Source organism: Crocodylus siamensis, chromosome 12 (assembly GCF_052110815.1).
Source record: "Crocodylus siamensis isolate JL-2025a chromosome 12, ASM5211081v1, whole genome shotgun sequence".
NCBI lineage: Eukaryota > Metazoa > Chordata > Crocodylia > Crocodylidae > Crocodylus > Crocodylus siamensis.
In genome coordinates this window covers 22,234,060-22,256,793 of record NC_143406.1, presented here as the reverse complement: position 1 = coordinate 22,256,793, position 22,734 = coordinate 22,234,060, and the positions used below count along the sequence as shown (strand labels likewise).

The 22,734-nt window shown below is 45.8% G+C and overlaps 1 protein-coding gene across 1 annotated transcript in view; it reads left to right on the top strand.

Moving 5' to 3' along the window:
- SLX4 (SLX4 structure-specific endonuclease subunit) overlaps nucleotides 1-22,642 on the top strand; it is a 42,551-nt gene extending 19,909 nt beyond the window's left edge. Inside the window, exons 6-15 of the mRNA XM_090024564.1 lie at nucleotides 260-474; nucleotides 1,256-1,569; nucleotides 2,667-2,934; nucleotides 6,606-6,694; nucleotides 8,732-8,878; nucleotides 11,968-12,137; nucleotides 13,600-16,094; nucleotides 18,972-19,074; nucleotides 19,365-19,862; nucleotides 20,413-22,642. Of these exons, the coding sequence (XP_089880690.1) occupies nucleotides 260-474; nucleotides 1,256-1,569; nucleotides 2,667-2,934; nucleotides 6,606-6,694; nucleotides 8,732-8,878; nucleotides 11,968-12,137; nucleotides 13,600-16,094; nucleotides 18,972-19,074; nucleotides 19,365-19,862; nucleotides 20,413-20,749 (4,636 nt within the window). The 3' untranslated portion in view covers nucleotides 20,750-22,642. The remainder of the gene's footprint in view (nucleotides 1-259; nucleotides 475-1,255; nucleotides 1,570-2,666; nucleotides 2,935-6,605; nucleotides 6,695-8,731; nucleotides 8,879-11,967; nucleotides 12,138-13,599; nucleotides 16,095-18,971; nucleotides 19,075-19,364; nucleotides 19,863-20,412) is intronic.
- The last annotated feature ends 92 nt before the right edge of the window (nucleotides 22,643-22,734 follow it).

Here is a 22,734-nt window from a genome sequence, read left to right as displayed (position 1 = left end):
TTATTAGACTTACTGGAGCTTATGCTTTATGCTAGTTCTCAGCATCCTGCCTTCCAAAGCTTCAGTTATTTTGCTCATGGCTATGTCAGGGAATGCACACCCTGTACATTGACAAAAGTAGGGAATATATGTAAGAATTAGGGACATAAGGGTTTCCTAATCCTGGAACCAGGAATTTCTCTAAGTAGAATAGCTGGAGGGTATAGCATGCCTTGTCTCTAGTCCAGTCAATTAAAAAATGTTGCCTATTGTATTTCAGCACTCAAGTCAGCAGGTCAAAGCGAAAAGGCGGCTCCAAAGAGCAGGCAAAAAAAAAGCCAAAGATGTCCAAGGCAGCAAATGCAGATGAGGACGTGCTGGTTGCCATGGCAATGTCCCGATCTCTGCAGGAGCATGAAAAGCAGAAACAAGCAGAATCTGTAACAGGTGGTAAACTGGAGAGTGCTCTGCCAATCAAGTGGAAGCCAGGATCAAGTAGGTGCTGATGTGACTGAGTAGCCAGCAATTAGAGGACCAAACAGTCTGCCCTGGGCCAAAAATGTACTAACATGCATGTGGATAGCCACCCTACCTTTAAATTGTTTACCCTATCAGTGCTTAAGCCACTGATTCTCACCCATGATCCTTTGAATGGCGCTGGAAAGTGTGAGGAGTTGAACAGAGCTGCTGTGACTTGCACTTTGGAATCAGCTTGGGTACTAGAAGCTTGGTTAACTTTGTTAGTGCCATGCTCTGCCTGGGATAATTAGCCCTGCTGAGAAGTAGAGTATATTAACTTAGGTGAATGGCTGAACAACATGGCTTGGCTGTTTCTGGTACCCAAGCTAACTCAGGTATGTCTATGGTTTTGCATTGTGCTATATGGAGATACCCAGAGAGGTAAACAGTGAAATCTCCTGCCTGTGGCCGTAATTTTTTTCAGCAGCCAGGGTCCCCAGCTGATCGTTGCAATGGCAGTTTGATGTACAACTGGGAGATGGTTGTAACATCTATAAAATAGAGCAGATTGCATAGCAAGTTAGGGCTTAGAGAAATACCCAGTATGTGGCAAAACACTGCACACTAGCAGCTCTAGTCCCTGGCTGCTGTTTCTCTGTAATTAAGATGCTATTGTCCTTATGTGGTCTTGTAGAGCTCTGCCTATAGACTGCATTTTGGCTTCTTGCACCTGCAGCTCTAGGAGGAACTGCTGTGCCATGCCCCTGTACACGGTTCTGTAGGTTATCTCAGATTTTGTGTCTCTTTTTTTTTTAAGAGAAAAAAAGTCGTAAGAAGCTCTCCCTTGCACCTCCACCATTGTTACTTCAAGATCCAGAAACATCCTGTAAACAGATTCAAGACCGGGTGGCCATGCTGCTCACTGAGGACGTGGAATTCTCCTGTACCCCTCCACTCCCCTTCAGCAGGATTCTGGAGGATGAGCCAGAGAAAACAGAGTGGCTTCTGCCATTGCCCAAAGATAAGCGCTGCATTTTGTGGGAGTTTAGTGCTTTGACTGGACCCTGTGACCCTGAAACCTTCTACGCAGCAGGATTAACCCCTCCAATTTTGCCTTGTAAACCTGTGCAGGTGAGGAGTCCTATTCCGTTTCTCTACTATTCACTCACATCCAGGTGTTCACTCACATCTAGGTGTTCCCCTCCACCTTGGGCATTGCCACATTCACCCCTGTCTTTGCATAGCCAGACCTTGTGTTCTCGAACTTTCAATTTGGAAATCTCCTTTTGGAACTAAAGACAAGGCACCTGAAGCTCAGTGTAGATTGTTTTTTCTTTTACATTTCAGAAAGTGAAGCTATGTAAGAATGAAGGGTTGTGAGTTGAGGGTTTCTAACCTATTTGCAGTGAACCTAGCTGAGGTTCACTTGATTGATTTTTCTCTTGCTAAATTTTCTGTCTACCTGAATAATGGTTCCAGAGCATATGGAGCTAGACTGTTCTCAGTTGTGACAGATGACAGAACAGGGAGAAGTGATCTCAGGTTGCAGCAAGGGAGGTTTAGGTTGAATATTAGGAAAAAACTTTCTCACTAAGAGGATGGTGAAGCAGTGGAACAGATTACCTAGAGAGGTGGTGGAGTTTCCATCCTTTGAGGTTTTTGAGGCCTGGCTTGACAGAGCCCTGGCTGGAATGATGTGGTTGCGGATGGTCCTGCTTTGAGCAGGGGGTTGGACTAGATGACCTCCTGAGGTCCTTTCCAACCCTAATTTTCTATGATTCTATGATTCTGTTTAATCATCCAGCCTGGAATTAGGTTACAGCTTTGTTTTGTGAATAAATATATATTTCAGTAAAAATATGGCAAACATGCTTTGTGGTTATAAAGTACAGCACTCAAATGTCAGCTTTGCCAAATCTAAGGTTGCTCCCATGACCTTCACTCTGCCCTTGGCCCAGTATATGTTAGAATACAATAATTAAATCTCATAGTAATTTTGTCACAGGTCCCCTGTCTATTTTGTTGCACATTATTTAGTTAAATGATGCACAGAACTGGAGAGAACTCCTTCAGAGCTCTCTCATATTTCATACTTATCCCCCAAGAGGGATAATTTCACTTTTCTTCCTTTCACTTGTGCATCACCTTGAGTTTAATCCAACCACTGAGCCATTCCTGAGCTATGTGAACAATTAAGACAAGAACCAGTTTATTGTTTCCCACTTCAGAATCAGAAGTCAGAGACTGTTTTTTCATTGATGGAATGTGACCAACCACAGCTAATCCAACAACAGCCTGTCATCAGCCATTCTGCTCCTGCAGAACTTGGGAACAAGCTTTCTGATGAACCTCAAACTGGCCGCTGTGAGGACAGCCCCAGCCCCAGCCGCAAGGATGTTCAGATTCTGGAGGACTTGATTGAGCTGGCTGGGGAAGGACTCACTCTCACCCAGTGGAACCACGATGTTCACCCCTCCCATACAGAGGAGCAATCAAGTAAGTGTTGGCAGTTTTGGTCTGTACTTCTACACTGATCGTATTGAATCACATTAGCCAAGTAGAACTGTGCCTGCTTGAGTCTGGCACAAGCAATGGAACGTGCACCCCCTGATTGCTCCAGTGCACCTCCTGACAGGCCGCGTTTGCCACTTAAGCAATTGGCGGGGGGGGGGGGGGGGCAGGCAGGAGCGTTGGTGGGCCCCACCACGCCGTGTGAGTGCCAGCCAGGGAGTGGGCTTCGCAGTTGGTCACGGAGGGATTCTTCCCCCCCCCAGTCTTTGACTGGCTGCTGGGGGGGCACATGCCCCCCTGACTAAGGTGGCACCAGTTGCCTATGGGCACAAGAGAGGCTAGGCCAGCATCTGCAGAGAGTACTGCTGGCTATTGTTGTTCCCACTGGTTCCTGAGGCCCTGGTCCTCGTTCTCCATCACCTGCCAGTTTTTGACACATTTATCTAGGCTTAGGTCTGGAGCTCCTGGGGCTGCTGCTGCTACTGTTCAGAGTCAGCAGCAGTGCAGTGAGTATTGGTCAGGAGCCAGGGCTAGGGTCTAAGATTGGGTGCTAACGTGAGTTTGGGATCAGATGGGGGAAGGGCAGCAGTGAAGGTCAGGGATGGGGGGCATGGGCAGCAGTAGTGGTCAGGTATTGTCGGGGGGATGGGCACCAGTGTGGGTCAGGGATTGGGGAGGGTTAGGCAGCAGCGCAGGTTGGGGATCGGGTAGGGGATGGGCAGCAAGGTGGGTTGAGAATCAGGCTGGGGATGGGGCAGCAGCATGCATGGGAATCGGACAGCAGAATGCACCACTGATTGGGTGGGGGATCAGGGAGCAGTGCAGTTCAGGGGATGGGGTAGCAGCATTGGGGAATGGGACAGCAGGACACGCTGTTACCCATCCTCTGACCTGCCCTACTTCCTGATCCCCTGACTCATGCTGGTGCCTCCACCCTGGTTTTCTTTGTTTAAAAATCCAAAATTCTCCAATTGAAAATCCCAAAATCTGTGTTTTTCCGTGATTAACATGAAACACCACTATATATAGGTATCAGTTGAACACCATGTTTTGTTCCTATATTTACAATTTAAAAGCAGTTTACCAGTGCCTCGATCATTATAATAAAATAAATCCTAAATACCTATATATTTTGGCATTTGATTTTGATTTTTTTATCATGGAAAATCAGAGATCCCGTGGCCTCTTCACTCACCAACATGAAAATCTAGCTGTGGCTGTCCCACCCACCACTTTGTGGCACTGAACAACCCTGATATGCTGGTGCCCTATTCCTGCCGATGATATTGCCCCTTGCATCCAACCCACAGTCCCCCGTTGCCACCAATGCTCTTCACTCCCAACCCTCAGCCCCTTGGCTCTGCTGATGCCCCTCACTCCCAAGCCATATTCTGGTGCCCCCTCCAGCCATGCTCCTGACCCACTGTCCCCTGGCTCTGCCAGTGCCACTTACTCCCAACCCACATTCCCCTGCCCCCTCTGCCCTTGTCAGTGCTGCTCACTCCCTACCTGCAGTCCCCCATCCCTGCCAGTGCCCCTCACTCCCAAACACACAGCCGCCCACCCTCCTAGCACTACCAGAGGGGGCCCTTCACTCCTGACCTGCAGACCCCTGCCCTCCCCCAGCGCTGCTGGAGGCTGCTCCCCGTCCTGCTCTGCTTGGCCCTGTGCGGACTTACAGGATGGTGATCTGTGGTGACATGGTGGGGGAGGCCTCCAGCATGAGGTGCATGCAGCGCATCTCATGCAGAAGCACAAGCAGCAGCTGAGGCATCACATACCACACTTCATAGCAGCAGCATGAAGTGGAACACAGCTCTGGCTCAGGCCATGCTGCAGGCAGCAGAATGAGGGTGAGGGGTTCCGGGCAGTCTCTGTCCTTCCTGGGCCAGAGAGGTGACTGTGGCTTCTGGGGGCAGTGACGGAGCTTGTCCAGCCCCAGTATTGGCTGGAGGAAGGAGGAGGGGACGCCTGTGGCACCTGGCTGCCCCGCTCCCTGCCCCGACACTCCCTCCCCCAAGCAGCATCTAGCCCCCCTGCACCTGAGAGTATGGGTACTTTCCCCACCCCATCAGCATGGCCATGCAACTCACCACCACCCCTAATGGACCCCTCCCACCCCCTTCCCCCAGTGAAGGGAGAGGTGCCTCTGGGCAAGCCCTGCTGGCAGTAGTGTGGAGCTGGGCTCATTGGTGGTACTGAACACTGCCTCAGACCTCCCCTGCCCTGCTGCAGCCCCTGTGCCCAGACACTTTCCCCAAGCACCAGCAAACATCCACCCCACAACCCCTCCACACACATCTGCTCAACACACCTCTGCTACACTCGCACACACATGCCCATAGCCCCCCAGATGGTCCTCAATCCCTGGCCCTCCAACCCCACTCCCCAACAGAATTACCTGTGTCCAGCTGCTGGGGCTGCTGTCACCACCCTGCCTGGTTGTATGCCAGCCACGCATGGATATGGTGCCCCCTGCCTCCAGTTACACCCCCAGCCCCAAGCAACCCCTTTTGCAGGCTGGAAGGTTGCTGGCCTGCAAGGGGAAACCCACGATTTCCTGTGTTTTTCTCCTTTAAAGGGGAAAATCCACATTTTTCCATGGGAAACAGAAAACCTGGATCCCTGCTGATCCGGTAGGAGTGCGCAGCTGGGATTTGGCAGCAGCATGTGTTGAGATGGGGTGGCACTACACACTGCTACCCCTTTCTCTGACCTGCACTATTTCCCAATGCCTTGGCCAGTGAGCAGTATGTGCTGCCCCATCCCTTGACCTGCACTTCTCATTGGGCAGCAGCACAGGTTGGATGGGGAGGCAGACAGCAGAGGTGGAGGCAAAGAGGACTAGTGGCAGGGGGGACAGGCACAGCAGGGCATACTTGCAGGGGAGCAAGGTGCAAAGGTCAGGCTGCTTGCTCTCCCTTCTCCCCTCTCCTCCCCCATAGGTGGGGCAAAATTTAAGATGACCCTCCAATAATTTGATTTTATACATGGAAAACTAACAAATTTATAATTTTCCATGTGTGAAATCTAATTATTGGGGGGTCATATTAAATCCCAAGTTGTCTTGGATTTATGTAAGTATGGTATTTTTAGTATTCCTTAAACAGCTTCCTAAAGAATTTTCTACTCAGGCAGAAATTGTGTTGTATCTGTGATTTATGTATGGGTAGTACTTTTCATTTTCTCATCCAAACTGCTGCTTGGTATTGTTGAGCATGTTATACTACTGCTAGATTTTCAGAGGGGACTCAGCTTCTCTAGTGACTGATGTAATTGTGTGCATGGACCCTGTGTGAGGAAAGCTATATTCCAGCTGCAAATCCAACTGTGTACCAGTTTATGTAGACTAAGATTTCTTCTGCCCATTATTTTCTGTGCACTCTGAACTACTAGAGAACTTGGTCTGTTTGAAATCTTGATCTTGGTAAATTCCAGGCAAAAATCAGCAATATGTCACAGCCTAACACAGAAATTCCTTGTTAAGAATGGAGAGGAAGGCTGAAGTGCCAGGGCTAGTTCTAGCCTGCCTAGAACTGCTAGAAAACACTGGTTGGGTTATCTGTACTGCAGAGGTACTAGTGGGAATGTTGACTTTGTAGTCTGTCTCACACAGGAGTTGTGTTTGATTTGTGATTTGTGTTTTCTTCCATAAGGGAAAGAATCAGCACCCACAGATATTCCACTCAGTGGCTTTGTCCCTCCATACACAGGAAAGAGGTGCCAGAGAATCAGCTATGACAGAGTAAGGACAAATCCTTGTTTAGTTCTCCATATATATATATTTATGGTTGGCAGAAATATGTAAGTCTGACACCAAATGCTTTCCTTCCATGTTGGTAAAAGGATAGTGGTGCTGTATAGGAAAAGATTTAAAATAACAGTAGGCAGACAGAGACGATCTGTGGAAAGAGAACCAGTTCATGTACACAGTGCACTTGGGCTCCAAGTATTTCAGGGCAGAAATGGTGTGTTCTTTCTTGTATGTACTGGGCCAAGCTAGACAAATGATAAGTAAATGGATTTCTGCCTGGACAGACTGATTTACACCAAACACATGCTATCTGGTACAGAAGCTTACAGATGAGATGAAATGTTGGGAGATTTATGGGAGAGTATCATTTTGTGAGGGCCCAGCATAGTCATTCCACAGCATCCTCAGCCTTCTGGGAAACCCAACACAAAGAAGATAGCTGGAAGGGTCAGAATGTCCTTTGAGACCTGCTGCCTACTCTCCCCTGCACTCCCACAGGGTGATAACATAATTTCTCCTTTTATTTGTGGCAGTCTGATAGCTAACCGATATATCGGTGCACCCCTCATTGCAGGCAGCAAAGTAAGTTTCCCTCTTGTTGCCCTATCAGTTTTCCACAGTTCTGACCTGGCAGCCTACCCATTGGCCATGTGAACGCAGCTGATCTTCTAGTTTCCTCCAGCTAAGACTGCCAACAAAGGGTCCCATTACAGCTCATAGTAAGGGTTTTTTCTTATGAATAACTGGGTGCACCTATACAAGAAGCTACATTACCATAACAACAAGCTACTATGCCCTAGCTTGTTGCTACAACAACATAGTATTCATTGGTGGGCATGAACCGTAACAGCAATTCTGCTGCGCAACTAAAAATAATCGTGTGATGATGGGACTGCGCAGTAACAACAGCTTAAGCAAGTATTAAATGACCACGCAGTAACAACTCATCTTGTTTGTTCCTAATACTTCTCACATTTGTGTACATAGATCACCTGTATTTTGCATTTTGACATACTCATTTCCCTCTTGCTGTCCTGTGGCTCTCTTGCCTTCCCTGATTTTAGCTGCTTCTTCCACTCCTCTTTCCTTTGGATTTTTTCCCTCTGTTGCTGGAAGGTTCGTTCACCATCCCCCAAGAAGCTAAGTTTAAAGCTTTCCTTACTAAGCTGGCCAGATAGTGACCAAAGATGCTCTTCACAGTTCTGATCAGATGGGTCCTGTCTCTTGATAGCAGTACTCCTCCCTAGAACATCTGCCCATTGTCAAAGAATCCTAAAGCCTTCATGTTGACAATGCATTTTCAGCCATACATTTATTTCCATGATGTGATGGTCCTTGCCTGGACCACCTTCTTCTGTGAGGGTTAATGAAAATACTACTTGTACTCAAAACTTTTTAGTCCTCCTTGTAATCTTCTCTGATCTGCTCAGTATCATTCTGGTGGTATTATTGTTGCCTACATGGACAAGCAGGGAAGCATAGGATCTGAGGCATGGATGAGCTTTTGCAGTTTTTCTGTGACATCCTGAATACAGGATCCAGATAGATTGTACACCTCCTGGGACCCCAAATCCAAACAACAAATTGATACTTCTGTTGACACAGAAGGGAGTCACCAACCATTGCTGTTAGGTTTGCCCACATTGCAGTCGGACTGTACTCATCTGCCCTGACAATGGTGAAGCTATGTAGACTGAAGGCTCTCTAAAAACAGCTATTTGTCTTTCTGTCTCGTGTCCACCCAGTGCCAGAGCAGTTGAAGTAACAGATAGACAAGTGTGACTCCAGCTGCACCGTAGTAACTCTGAAGTGCAGAAGCTTGTTGCTAGTTGCCTCTCAAATTCATCATTGCTGGCTTGAAAGTGAAATTTAACCCAGAGTAAGATTTGCTTCAGGGGACAAGCTAACTCCCTTCAAACTATGGTCCAGAAGACAGGAACACTGACAAATTGGGTTATTCCCTCTGCACTTGTCAGAGAAATGACCTACAGTGTCACCAGTATTCTCTCCTTTCCTTCTTTGTTCTAGCCCTTGCTCCAGTCACTGGCTTTTGATTTCAGTGGAATGGTCAATAACCCCCATCTAAGTGACATCCAGTTCCAGGTCGACTCTGGGGAAGTTCTTTATGCCCATATGTTTGTGCTATATGCACGGTGCCCACAGGCAGTGGAAATGGTAAGTGTAGCTGAATGTGTATGCTTTTGTAGTTAAATGTGATGCTTGTTTGCAGTGCTACCTTTCTCTGCCTTCTGACAGGGTTGCCTCCTCTGGACTTTTGACCAGAAGCTTTCCGCATAGCTAGGATGAGATAAATAGCCAAACCAGCTCCAGTCTCAGCAGTCAGCGCCGCTCCAGAATCAGCAGAGGTTGATAAAGGGCCCTCTGACAGACATCTGTGGCCCAGCCATGACTTTTGATCTCCTTGCTAGATGAGTCCAGGAGGCAAGAATGCTGGTGTCTTTTTGAGTGTGGCAATATGTGGGAGGTGGAAGGGGGAGAATGAAGCCTGCCAGCAGTTAACACGGGAAGTTCTAACTACCTGTTTGGTCTCTGGTTTTTCATAGTCACCCAACACAGACTATTGTCAGTCAGGTGAGCCCACCTTGTCTTTCTCCTACAGTGAGGGAACTTAAAGTCCAGGGACCAAGCAGTTGAAAGTTCTTAGCTACATTCTTGCATAAACTTCATGAGTAGGGTCAAACCAATATAATGCCTCCCATGCCTTCATTTACTGTTGAGATAGCAAGGCTGAGCTTGCCAAGGCAGCTGCAGTGCTCCACATGCTCCCCAGTAGGGTTTGGTGTCAGACAATTCTCAGCATGATCCCAGTAGCACTCCCACTAACATGACAATGGGTACTGATCCTAACCTATACTTGGTGCTACTTGGCAGCCCTTAGAGCAGCTTTTCAACATGGCTTGGTTTACTTGAATACTGTTATCTCAAGAAGGCCTGTGTACATGTGTCTGCACAACTTTGGTGTGTCCTACCCAGCTGCCCCTGTTCACACATGCCAGACGCAGAAATGTGGTGTTGAAACTACTCTGGGTTGCTCTTGAGCTCTCTCCCTTTGATGTACTTGAGATGGGAAAAATATGACCCAGGAGCAAAATATGGCCCACAGACCAGATTTAGCCTCCAAGGTATGTTATCTGGCCTACGGCGAGTCCCTTGGTCCCTCCCAGCCCAGGCGCAGGGAACAGCTTAGGCTCTGGCACATGTGGCCAGTCCTGCTACCCCTGGGCACACAGCAGGGTTGGGGTGACATGGCATCCAGACTCACTTCCTAGCAGCCCCAGCGGCAGGAGCTCCTTCCGGCTGCTGCTGCCAGACCCTGCTCCACTGCCCAGGATCCCCAGCTCATCCACTCTGAACCTACAACTGGGGGTGGGACCCACATGGGCAGGGCGAATGGCTGGGTGGATGGGATAGGGCTGCAAGTGGGTGGAGAGCTGTGTTCAGAAATGGGATGGGCAGGCGAGACTGGGAGGGATCATGGGGCAGTGACAGCGTGGGGCCGGGGCTGGGGCAGAGCCATGATCTGCTGCCCACACAGCCCTGCAATGGGCATGGGTTCCACAGGCAGGGGCATGTGGATAGCAAATCGCACCTCTGCCCCGGGTCCTAACCCTGCACTGTCACTGCCACAAGAACCCGAACCCAGACTCAGCTCCCTGCCTACCTGTAGCCCCATTCTATCCACCTGGCTGCACGCTCTACATGGCTGCACAGATGCTGGCCAGTCTCCAGACCTCAGTACTGCTAGGCTGTGACAGCTTGGGGTCGGGACTGGGGAAGAGTTGCAGTCTACTCCCTGCATGCTCCTGCCCACAGAACTGGTGCCCATTGCAGGGGCATGTAGGCAGTGGATCCCGGCTCTGCCACAGGCCCCAGCCCTGTGCTCAGTGCCCTGCAATCCCAGCCCTGCCTCTTTCTGCCCCTCCTGGTCCCGGATGCTGCACCGTCCCTACAAGTGACTCCATCTAAGCTGCCTGGTCAAGCACAAAGCAGAGTCACTTAAGAGTTTTGGTGAGCTGTTGCGGGGACAGGGGTGCTGTCCCAGGTTGGAGGTGGGGGGTGCTGACCAACCTTGCGAGAGCTCACCAAAACTCCCTATGTAGCCTGTGGACCCAAATAATTGCCCACTCTTGTATAAGGGGGTTGTTCCCAGAGTGGCATTTTCCAGTTTGGTATGTATGAGTAGATAGTTGGGCATGCTTCAGAGGGAGGACCCCTGGCAGAACGAGGGATGTGGTGTAGATGCATCCTGTGACATGACACTTTTATGAAACTAGAGACAAGGGTTAACCCTCTGCATTCTGAACTAGGTGAACTTCCTTTTATTACTTACCTGTACCCCAGTTCTGCAACTCTTTCTTACTTGGGTAGTCCCACCAGCTGTTTGCATGGGTAAGAACTGCTTGTATATATAGTAGGAGTTGCTGGATTAGGTCCCCATGTTATATGTTTAATTCCCTCCATGTGGTTATTTTCCCTTAGGTTCTATTCTGCAGGGCGTTGTTTTCCGTATAATCTATTTATTGGCTAAGAGGATGTTGTTAGGACCAAGTCTCCCTTTGTCAGAGACCTTGAGCCCTTGGGAGTTAATGGGAAGAACTGAGCCCCTGTGTTTTTCATTTGTGTGACATGCACTTCCCTAAGAGCATCTCAGGGAATGCAGTAGGTGCAATGGGTGCAAAGAGCATGGGAGAGTGTTGTAATTGAAGAAACATCTTGACAAAGGCAGGTGGATCCTCACACGTATTATTCAGGTTACCAAAGATATAGAAGTAGTTGAACAGATCCTCCTTTCTGTTGTCCCATAAAAGGAGTATGAGTGGTCAGTCAGTGCAACCAAGAACAGGTAAACTAAAAACAACTCAAAGGCACTCTTCTTCACATGGTGTTCTTCTTTCAGTCACCTTGTGAAATCACTGTTCCAAGAGGCAACTGGTTTAAAAAAGGAATTGGAAAATGCTTATAAGTCTTAGCAATGTGTGGTAGTTATATGGAGGACATAATCAAACGTTGTGTGGCTGTGCTACAGGGTGTAAGCAGGTGACTGCAGAGGACAGGAAGAACACTCCTGCCACCTTGCTTTAAGGCATTATGATCATCTTGCTATCCTTGTGAAGCATCTAGTACTGGCCACTTCAGTGGATGACAGGTCTGATTTGATCAGGAAAATCTGGTTCCGAGTCTCCTGTGCCCATCTCCTGCCAACAGATGACCTTGCTTTATGTTTCATATCCTTCCATTATCAGGCTCACAATGAAGGTTTTTTAGTGGAAGAAGATGGAAATTTGCAGATCCGCCGAGTGCTACTGAGTGAAGTGACAGCAGAGGCAACGTATGCATTTCTACGGTACCTCTATTCTGCTGATTCTAATATCCGTCCCCATGTGCTCTCTGATGTGAGGATTCTTGCAGCCAGGTTTGTATATTGTGTTCTAATCACTGATCCCACGTTAGATTTATTTGGAGTCCAAATTCTTGTATTTGCAGCAGGTTTCTGCAATTATGACCTTCCTCAGGTTGCATTTGTTTAAGTGAAATCTTTTTGATTTAAATGTTCAATGGGTATTAGTGCTTTGTTGTTATTCTGAGGACACTTGAATCTTCTTTTTCTGGTTTGAATGGATTCAGTGAACTTCTTACTCTGCATGTTTTTCTTATGAATGTAACAGATGCATCACAACTCCCATCTTCTCACTGTGTATGTCTCTGCCAAGACATAGCTGCTTAGTATTACCTGCTGCTAGGCTCAAGTTTTACCACTGTTGGCACAAGTCATTGCACCTGTAGGGGAAACAAGCCATTCTGTTCTGCTTATAGTGTTTGTAGTAGCATTTGGTCCTGGGACCTCCCACAATGGCTGATCATGATAATATAATACTGGAAAGTAGTATGTTTTTCATCTGAGTGCTCAAAGCACTTCACTAAGTAGTCCCATTCTAGCAAGATTTGCTGTGGGAAAGAAAATCGTGTGTATAATACTGACTTACAGTATTAGTCTTACCATCATTTTGTGACTCTCCAGCTGCAAACCTTTAAAAATAAGGACAAATGAAGCAGAATCTGTCAAATTAAAAATCTCACTTCTCTCCAAAAGTTTTAACCTGCTAGTGTTATAGATGAACCTTAATGTGACTGACACTCAAGGAGATGAGAGAAAAACATACTCTTTATGTTCTGTGCATTTCACAATACTTTCCTCTGCATTGTTAACTAGTCAGCAAGTTTCCCATTATAATTTATGGTTTGTTCATTGCACTGGGAAAGAATCTTTTTTCAAAAACTAATATATAATTGTAAAATAACGTCAAGAACGGGATGTAGAGAAAGGTGTTTGTCTTCTAAATGTGATTCCTTAAGCATTGTTTCTAATCCAGTGTCTAAATTGAGGCCTTATCTTTACTGTGATCCAAGTCCCCTTTTATAACAGTGTGGTAAATTCATACCCTTAATAGCATTAGACATTCTCTGCTATGGGATTGTCTGTGCTGAGTCTGCTGGCTTCTGCTGTAGACACCAGTACCTTCTCAGCTGAAGTAGTCTAAGGTAGAGGCTGAGTCAGGAAAAGCATAAATAGGATCCTGCCTCTTCGAAGGGCCATTATTTGCCTCCTGGTCTGTTTTGGGGAATTTTAATTCTAGTCAGGTAAAGGTCTTTAGAGTCAGTGTGAGAGCTGAGTTGTTGGGATGGTGCTTTCATATGTGCATCCTACTAGAAGAGGGGAAATCTGACTGACAGATTAGATTTGAACAGATGCCTGTCATGAAAGGCATGCACATGACTCTTACGAGGAAATCTGCATGAGGCACTCATATTGCATCCAAAGAGTGAAGCAACATCAAAGGAGAGAAAACAATAATCTTTTCATTGTGTCATTACAGGTTTGGTGTGAGTGAGCTGATTGCTGTATGCAGAAGCAGCCCTGGAGAGAACCAAGAACCATCCGAGGTGGATTCAGGAGAAGAGCTTTTCTCTGTGGGGGATGATGAGGATTGTGAGAATAGAGCTGAGAACTTCCAGGAGCTCTTGAAGTCAATGTGGAGAGATGAAGATGAGGAAGAAATAGCTTTGCTGAAACCAGAAGGCGAAGAGGAGGAAGACCATGAGAAAGTGGATGAACAGGAACTTGAGGAAATCTATGAGTTTGCTGCTACACAGCGAAAAATGGCTCAAGACAAGCCACAGGAGGAAGAATACACAGAGAAGAGCATTTACAGTGAATCAGAGAAGGCCCAAGACATGAATCAACAGGTGGATGACAAAAAGAGGAAGGTATTTGAATCTCCCTCAGCATGTAGCAAGATTAAAGAATGGAAGGGAAATATTAATCTGGGAAGATCTAGATGTGATTTACGTACACAAGAAAAGAAAATCCAAGGCCCAGATAGGTGTGAGGGCATAAATGTTACACAGATCACTACAGTGCACTGCCAGGATGAGTCTTATAAGTGCAGTGATAATGCCATGTCCTGCAGTGCATTCTCTGGTGAAAGACAGACCACTAGAACACCCAGAGTTTCCAGATCATATCAGGCTTCACAAGATGAAGAGGAGGAAGATCCCTGGGAAAAGCTATTCCCTAGTCATCAACACAATGTTGTAGCTCTTGATGTAAGTTATGAGCACATGTTTTCTGCAACCCAGAGTGACTATTGTGATCCTGCCTCATTGAATGAAAATATCAAAGACCCTGGAGAGACCAACAGTGAGAAATGTGTTGAAATTAATAACTCGCCAGTTTGCCATCAGTCACAGAAAAGCCTTGAATCAGGCAAGAGCAATTTCTGTCACAGTCCTCTTACTAAGCTATGCACACCTCTTTTTCCTTTGTCTGCAAAATTAAATCAGACATTATCCAGAGTATATACAGGCATTCATCCTATATCAACACCAATAAGAGATCTCTCACTTTATGATGTGCCCTTCTACAAAGCCAGTGACCAGGGTTTTGTTTCAAGACATGAGAACATAAAGAGAAGAGTTTTTCCAGACAGATCTCCCTGCATTCACTTAAACAAGAAAAAATCTCTCTCACCATCCTCATCACAGATTCTCAAAACTCGGGATGCCACATCTCACACGAACAAAGAACCTGATATTATTGTTTTGTCAGATTCCGATGAAGAAATTGAATTAAAAAAAGCAAAGGAGGAATCAGATTCTGGATCTTCCTTGAGGGAAATAGAAATTTCTAGGAAATTGGATTATATCTGTAAAAAAGTAGAGCAAGATCCCAAGGTGCCAAAATCTGAACCTGTATCAGTTGTTGACAAGGAAGTACATCAGAGGCTGTCTCAAGTCTCACTTGGAATTCAGAATGAGGTGCATAGTAATGCTGCTGCAGAGGTGTTGCCAGAGATGCATGTTAACAGCTGGACAGGTACCTGTGTTGACAGCAAACTGAATCTGAATCTGAGTTGTGGGAAAGAGTACAGTTGTGAGGAGAGTTCTAGCGTGGATGCATCATGGCTGGTGCCAGGCACGCCTTTTTTAAGCAAAAGCAGAAACTGCTCAACACAGACCCAAGTTTCAAGCATGAGAAATTTGAATTGTCAGGGATCCATGCACAAGACTGAAGTTTTAGTGGTAGGTAATAATAGCCATAAGCCTTCAAGGACCATCATAAACAGTCCTGAACCAACTTCAGGTGGGTTGCCAGTGATTTTGTCACAAAAACCTTTCCATCTGGACAACTCAGTCAGCAAAAGGAACTCTTTTGGCAGCCAGTTGGGTCAATGTTCAAAAGACTTTCTGCCCATTTCTCCTGTGCCTACAAGTCCACTCTCCCCTAATTGTGCTAGTGTAAAAGAAAAGTCTTCAGAAAGCCCTTCTTCAGCCAGACAAGTGCCTCCATGCTATAAGCAGTCTTTGGCAAATAAAACAGACATTAGTGTGGTTGAGGTACAGGACAGTGAGGAAGAAAAAGATGCAACTCCATTTTCACCAAGTAGCAACGTCTTGCTGGGTGATGATCCCCCAGTCCCAGTTGATGATGCCTTCTGGGACATTGAATATCTGTCACCAATCAGAGAGACCAGCAAAGAGCCTGAGAAGTCTGATTGTGCAAATAACAGCACAACCAACAGTAAAAGTGACCCTAAAGAGGAACAGTGGAAAACCCCAACAAGACCCCTGGAAGTCAGAGGTAGTACCCCTCTTAGAGGGAGTCCTTTGCACACCCAAAGACATTTGTCCTGTGACAAAAAGAGTCCTGTTGAGACACTGCCTTCAATGGGTAATAGGTTAAGCTTTTTGGATTCCAAAGTCTGGGACAGTTGGAATGGAGATGAAGATGATCTCCCAGAGGTAATTCCTCTTACACAGAGGCTGTCAGCTGCAGATGTTGCCCAGAACACAGAGCTACTAAAGACTCCTCGTAAGTGCTTGCATTAATCCCTTAGTACCTCTGTAGGCTGTTTCTTATTTGGTTAATAACTTTATGTTTCTGTACACTTGCATTGCTTTTTCATCCAAGATCTAAGAATATTACTTAGGACATGGTGGGTGCATCTACATGTGCAATTAGCACGTAGCAATAAACTCCAGTGCAGTTTGTGCTGGAGTTTATTGCTCCCAGGCTCAGTGTTTACACATGTGCATGAGACTGCAGCACACTGAACCAGGGCAAAGCAGCTCCAGCTGGCTGGGGGTCTGGAGGATTCAGTCCCTGCACTGTAGCACCCTCATGCCCCAGGTAGCCCTGGTCACTGTCTACACATGCGTTTTGGTGCATGTAACTACTCCATTGTAGGATAGATTCATAGATATTAGGGCTGGAAGTGACCTCATAAGATCATCGGGTCCAGCCCCCTGCTGAAGGGCAGGAAGTCGGCTAGTGTCAAAGGATCCCAGCAAGATAAGTATCCAGATGTGTCTTAAAAGTGTCCAGAGTAGGTGCTTGCACCACTTCTGGAGGGAGTCTATTCCAGGCCTTGGGGGCTCGGACAGTAAAGAAGTTTTTCCTTATGTCCAGATTAAAACGGTCTTGCAGGAGTTTGTGACCATTGGACCTTGTCAATCCCGTAGGGTGCTTTTGGTGAACAGGTGTTTTCGCAGATCCTGATGCACCCCCCTTATGTACTTATAAGCTGCTACCAAATCACCCCTGAGCCTATGCTTCTCCAGGCTGAAGAGTCCAGGGGTTCTCAGCCTCTCTTCATAAGGCCTGTTCTCTCGCCCTCTGATCATGCGTGCTTTTCTCCTCTGGACTCTTTCAAGTTTCTCCACATCCTTCCTGAATTGGGAAGCCCAGAATTGGATGCATACTCCAGCTGTGGCCTCACCAAGGCCCAGTACAGTGGAAGGATGACATCCTGGGTCTTGCTTGAGATGCATCAGTAGATGCAAGCCAGAGTTTTGTTCACTTTGCCGGCTGCAATATTATCACTTTGCTGGCTTATGTTCAACTTATGGTCAATTGTGACCCCCAAGTCTGTTTCGGTTGTGGTGCTAGTGAGTGTAGCAATCCTGAGCCTATATGTGTGATGTGGGCTTTTTTCCTGAGGTGGAGCACCTTGCATTTCTCCATATTGAATGCCGTCAGGTTTTCATCCACCCACCTTGGAAGCCTGTCGAGGTTGGCCTGGATCACCAGACTATCCTTAAGTGTGGATATTCTTCCCCAAAGTTTGGTGTTGTCAGTGAACTTGGCCAGTCCACTTCTGACACCAGAGTCCAGATAGTTTATAAAGACATTAAAGAGTACAGGTCCAAGAATGGAGCCTTGGAGGACACCACTGGTCACCGAGTGCCATGTTGATTCAGTTCCATCAGCTGCCACTCTCTGGGTCCGAACTCAGAGCCAGTTCCCCAGTCATCGGACTGTAGTGTAGTCGAGGCTGCAGTTTCCCAACTTTTCCATGAGGACATCATGGGACACCAGGTCAAAGGCTTGTTTAAAGTCCAGATATATGATATCAACCTCTTTCCTTTTGTCCAGGTGAAAGATCACCTGGTCACAGAAGGAAATGAGATTGGTCAGGGAAGACTTACCCACAACAAACCTGTGCTGGCTATTCCTCAGAATGTTTCCTTTTGATAGCCTGTCAAGAATGATTTCTTTGATAATTTTTTCCAAGATCTTTCAAGGGATTAAGGTCAAACTGGTCCCTGGAAAGATCTTGGAAAAAAAACTACTTGTCCTGGACAGTACTATCCTACACCAGAGTTAATTAGTTTAGTGCACCCTAATACTGGCACAAGTGTAGATGGTGATGCTTTACTGTGGAGCTAATTCATCAGCTCTGCAGTAAAGCACACGTGATAGGGCATTAGGAGGTGGATGTCACACCACTTCCCTTTGACTTCAGTCTGCATTGTAACTTTGGTCTCCAGAAGTTTAAGACTCACTAGAGCATCTACATGTGCCCCTACAGTGTTTTTACTGCACCATCATATAGTACTTTTTGGAGGTACTAAGTGACGATGCAGTAACAGCCTGTGCTGCACCATGCTGGTTGTTTATGGTTATTTTTAGCCACTAGGTCACCATAGCAACACGCTATACCAAGGGAGCGTATTGGTGTGGCAATACGGCAGCAGCGTTACGGTTTTTGCCTGCGAACACTGTATCTCCCGTAGCACGTTGCTACAATGGCATAACATCGCATGTAGACATGCCCATTCTCTATAACTACCACCCCAGCCTTTATGTATGTCCTGAGCCATTGCTGTAACATTAATATGTTACAGAAATGGCTCAGGGCAGCAGAGGCTGCTATAGAGTTCAATTAACATAGACTTTGTCAGCTTTCAAAAGTTCTTACAACTGAGGATCTTTATGACCAAAACTTTTCATTTATTTTAAGTCAGATTGTTTCATGCTTTAAAGCAGTGGTTTCTGATCTTCAATATGGATACCACCAGTGATACGTGTTAACTTGATTTATTATAATTACTTTATATGACAAAAATTTGCTGGTGGTACTTAAAGTTGAACTGAAAAATCTGCTGGTGGTACTTGTATCATTTTAAATTGGTGGTGTGCAATCTGTCAAAGTTTTGGAACCACTGCTTTAAAGTAAAACACTCCATGAAAAAGGTGAGTCCATAGATAAAATCTAGAATTGAAGCACCTCTCTTTTACAAACAAGACGTAACTGGTCAAGTGCTTTGGAAACCATTGCAGGAAAATGGTGCTATAAAAATTACTTCTTTGTGACCTTGTAATACTTGTCACTTAGACCAGAATGTAGCAACTAGTCCAAAAACTGTACAGATTTATTCTAACTGTAATAATTTCATCTTGCTACAGACCCTATCTGCCCAAAGAAGAACCTGCCTCCCAAGGTTCCCATAACACCAATGCCAGAATACTCCATTATGGAGACGCCAGAGCTTAAGAAAGAATTGAACAGGTTAGTGTTACTTCTACAAATGCAAACAGTTTCTTAATTTGCAGGTACCTGAGGGAAGTGCCTTGACAGAGAAACCCTTGTACAGCAAGAGATAAGAGCCAACAATTTGATGGGGCTCCAGGAAATGTTATTTGAGATCTAGTTAATAGTGCTAATGCCTGGACTGCAGCCTCCATAGTGTAATCCCATTCCCTTCCCTAAGCCATACTGCAGTGCCAGTAGTCTGGACATCACCATGTTAGCCTAAGAATACTGTATTGCTTAATTAAAATTCTACCTTTATATTTTAGATTTGGAGTCCGTCCTCTCCCAAAACATCGGATGGTGTTAAAGCTGAAGGAGATATTCCAGTACACTCACCAAGTCATGGAGTCCGATTCAGAGGATGAATTCTCATCCTCCCAGCCCCCCTTGTGGAAAGCAACTGCGAAGCACTGCAGTCCATCCAAGGCAGATGGGAAAGCAGTGAGAACAAAGAGTTCCAAAGCCTCAAGTGGAGCAAGCAAGCAGAAGATGAGTATTTTGGTCCCTTCCTTACCTGTTCTGGGGAGCAGTGATGACAACTTAATGGGCCCCTCTACAACAAGTTGTGCAGCAGCTAAGATGTCTGCTGAAACCAAAAGCCATGCAGGAGATGCCAGCAGGCAAAACAAAGTAACTCTGTCTCTTGCTGGATCTCCAGTTAAAGGTTCTCTGGCAATCAGCACTGATGAGCAAATGCTCTCAGCATCACAGGAATCTGCAACGTCTTCAGGGGATGGAACGGACCACTCCTTTGGTTCACAGAGGTAAGACTAAAATAAATTACTGAAATAGCAACAGAATTGTAGTCATTGGTGTGGGACAGAATGTGGACCCCTGCAAACTACAAAAATGCTTTTATCCTTATCATTTGTCCTTTATCATTTGAGGCTTTGGTGACCAACATGAGTGTCTTCATTCTAATTCCAAATGAACTTTTGTCAGATCAGAAAAGTAAGTTTGATATCATTTGCTGTGGCTGATATTCTGTTGCTTGGTAAAGGGTCTCTTTACTTCAGGGGCACTGGTAGAGTTGTATGTGGGCCCAAGACTGCAATAGCAGAGCCACAACAGACTTTCATGACAAAGCTGTGCACAAAAGTAGAATGACAGTAGATGGTGCAGGTCAGCAGGGAGAAGCAGCAGCTGGGGACCACAGGACTGGAATATAGGAGGCACTGGCACAGCTGAGAAGGGGAAGCTTGCAGAATGTGGGCCCTTGTTAAGCCTGTTCTGTTTGACATTTACGTTCACATCCATTAATGCCTTATTCCCTGACTCTTCCTTGCTCTCTCACTTGCTTGCTCTTACTTTCAGTTCGTCTGCCAATGAATTTGAGACCTGTGCCCTTGCATTGGAAGAAGATTATAATGAGGGGGTCCCAGCATCTCAGACTGCCACTCAGGATGCAGAGAAACAGGAGGGAGTGAGACGCTACATCCATTCAAACCCAGCTCTCTATCGGAGGATACTCTTTTATGAGCCCTTGGAGCTGGCTGAACTGCAAGCTGAGTTGAAGCAGAATGGCATCAAGATTGGGATGGGAAAGCTTCTGGATTTTTTAGATGCTCACTGCATTACCTTTACTACAGCTGGGGCACGGAAAGAGAAGCAGCAACATAGGGGTAAGAAAAAGAGAGGCAAACGATATTAAATTAAGCCTCTTCTCTGTCCAGCTATTTCTGCACACATGCATTTCCCTTCTGCAGGGTCTAAGACTCTTCTCATTGTCCCTAATGTCCAGAGAACTCTTTCAAGACTCGGGTCTACAGGTGGAACTTTTGGAATAAACCAGAAACCTCACTCTGCCCCCTTAGAATTTTCCGAACACACTGAATTTGAGCTGTTTGTACAAACCAGTTAGTGCATTACTCCCCCTTGTGATGAGTTGCTCAAATAGCGGAGATTGGAGGTTGGACTGGAACTCTTGAGAAGCAACCATTCCCATTGACTTGCAGAGCTGCTCGTTCCACCCCATGCCTGCTGTGTCATCCATTTCACTCCTTAGCACAGAGTTAGCATAGGTGTTCTGCCTGATTTACCTCTTCTTTCTTTAGGCTCTTCTTTCTTTCCTCTTCCATTCCACTTCTTTTTTTCCATCCTCACTAGCCTTTTCCTTTCAGTTCTGTCACTCTTCTCTTGTCCTCCCTCTTCTCTAAAAGGTTGTATTTTAGCCATGTTTCTAATCTGTGCCTCTATGGTCTGAATACTACTTCCCAAAGGTCTCACTGAGTGCACAAGTATTAAAATGAGATCCTGTCTACATGACAGGAAGTCTTTAGGTCTTCAGGAAAAGCAGACCAAATTCCTTTAAGCTCCATTGTCCCATGGTAGATATCCTACCATACTAGAAGGAAAGTTTCTGTTGCTCTGACATGTAAAGCATTGAGAATAGCCAGATGTGTTTTAGAAAAAAACCATGATGTTTTCAGTTGTTGCTTAGTTTCTCTCAGTATGAGATTTTGCTGTAATGATTGAGGAGTGGAAGTTAAAGGGCAGTGTAGAGGCAGTATTATTTATTAGGTTAGTTAGGGGACCTAAGTGCTATGCTGGTTCATTATGGGGTCTTTAGTAAATTAGACACAGATTCCCAAGTGGCTGCAGATTTTGGATTCCCAGATTGTTGGCTGTCTCTGTTTAGGTATCTAGGGTTTTATCCCCAGCAAGTACTAAGCTCTTGCAAATCATGCTGGCTTCTACTAGTATTTTGGTGCTTTGTACCTCTGAAATCAATCCCTGGGAACGCAGGGCTCCTTTGAAAGTTTGTCATAACTTCCCTGCTTCCCCTGTGAAAAAGAGAAATAAGAGTTGCTCTCTCTTCTAAAGGATTTTAGCTGCTTAGATGAAAGCTGTTGTAGATAGAAATGTGGCATGTTAAAGAGCTGTGTTGTGGAAAGTACAAACAGAGACTGTGCTCCTATATGGTCTAAAGGACTTCTTACTCTTGGCAATGGTTACCAGGAATCTAACTGCCTTCTTGTATTCAATATATTGGTAAGGACCTCAGAGATTTCAGGTCTCAAGATTCAGTGGTGTGTTTTAACATGCATGTTGGGATCTCCAGGCCACACCCTGTGATAGAGAGAGAGAGAGAGCTGCAAATGTTATGTGGATTTCTCTCAAGTTGCCAGCATGACTCAGGCCAATATTATGTCCGTGACAGCAAGATCTTACTTGTTTTAAGGAGACAGATGTAATGAGCACTAGAAACCTTCTGTACCTCATTACTCATCTTAAATGAGTTTCCACATTGGCCCACAACCAGGTCTTGGCTATATCTGTGATTCTTGGGGAAGTCATAGACCCTTGAAGTTCATCTTTTTTTATTTAATCTTTTGAGATCTGCTGACTTTCCAGGTTTTGAAATGATGCAAATACAAGGGCCTCATTTAGTAACACAGGTACAATGGTAAAAAGAAGCCAGACTCTTCAAAAAAACTTGATGTGGACTTTTGTAATATATAAATGTCATTTATTTTTGATACCATATCATCTGGGTTTCATCAGATGTCTGTCTTAATGTGCAATAAAAATTATTTGTAAGAAATTTCAAGTGTAAGCTTTCCTCACAGGGAACATCCAGTCGAAAGTGCATGCTCAGTTGTATTTTGAAATCTTGGATCCAACCTGAAGTTACAG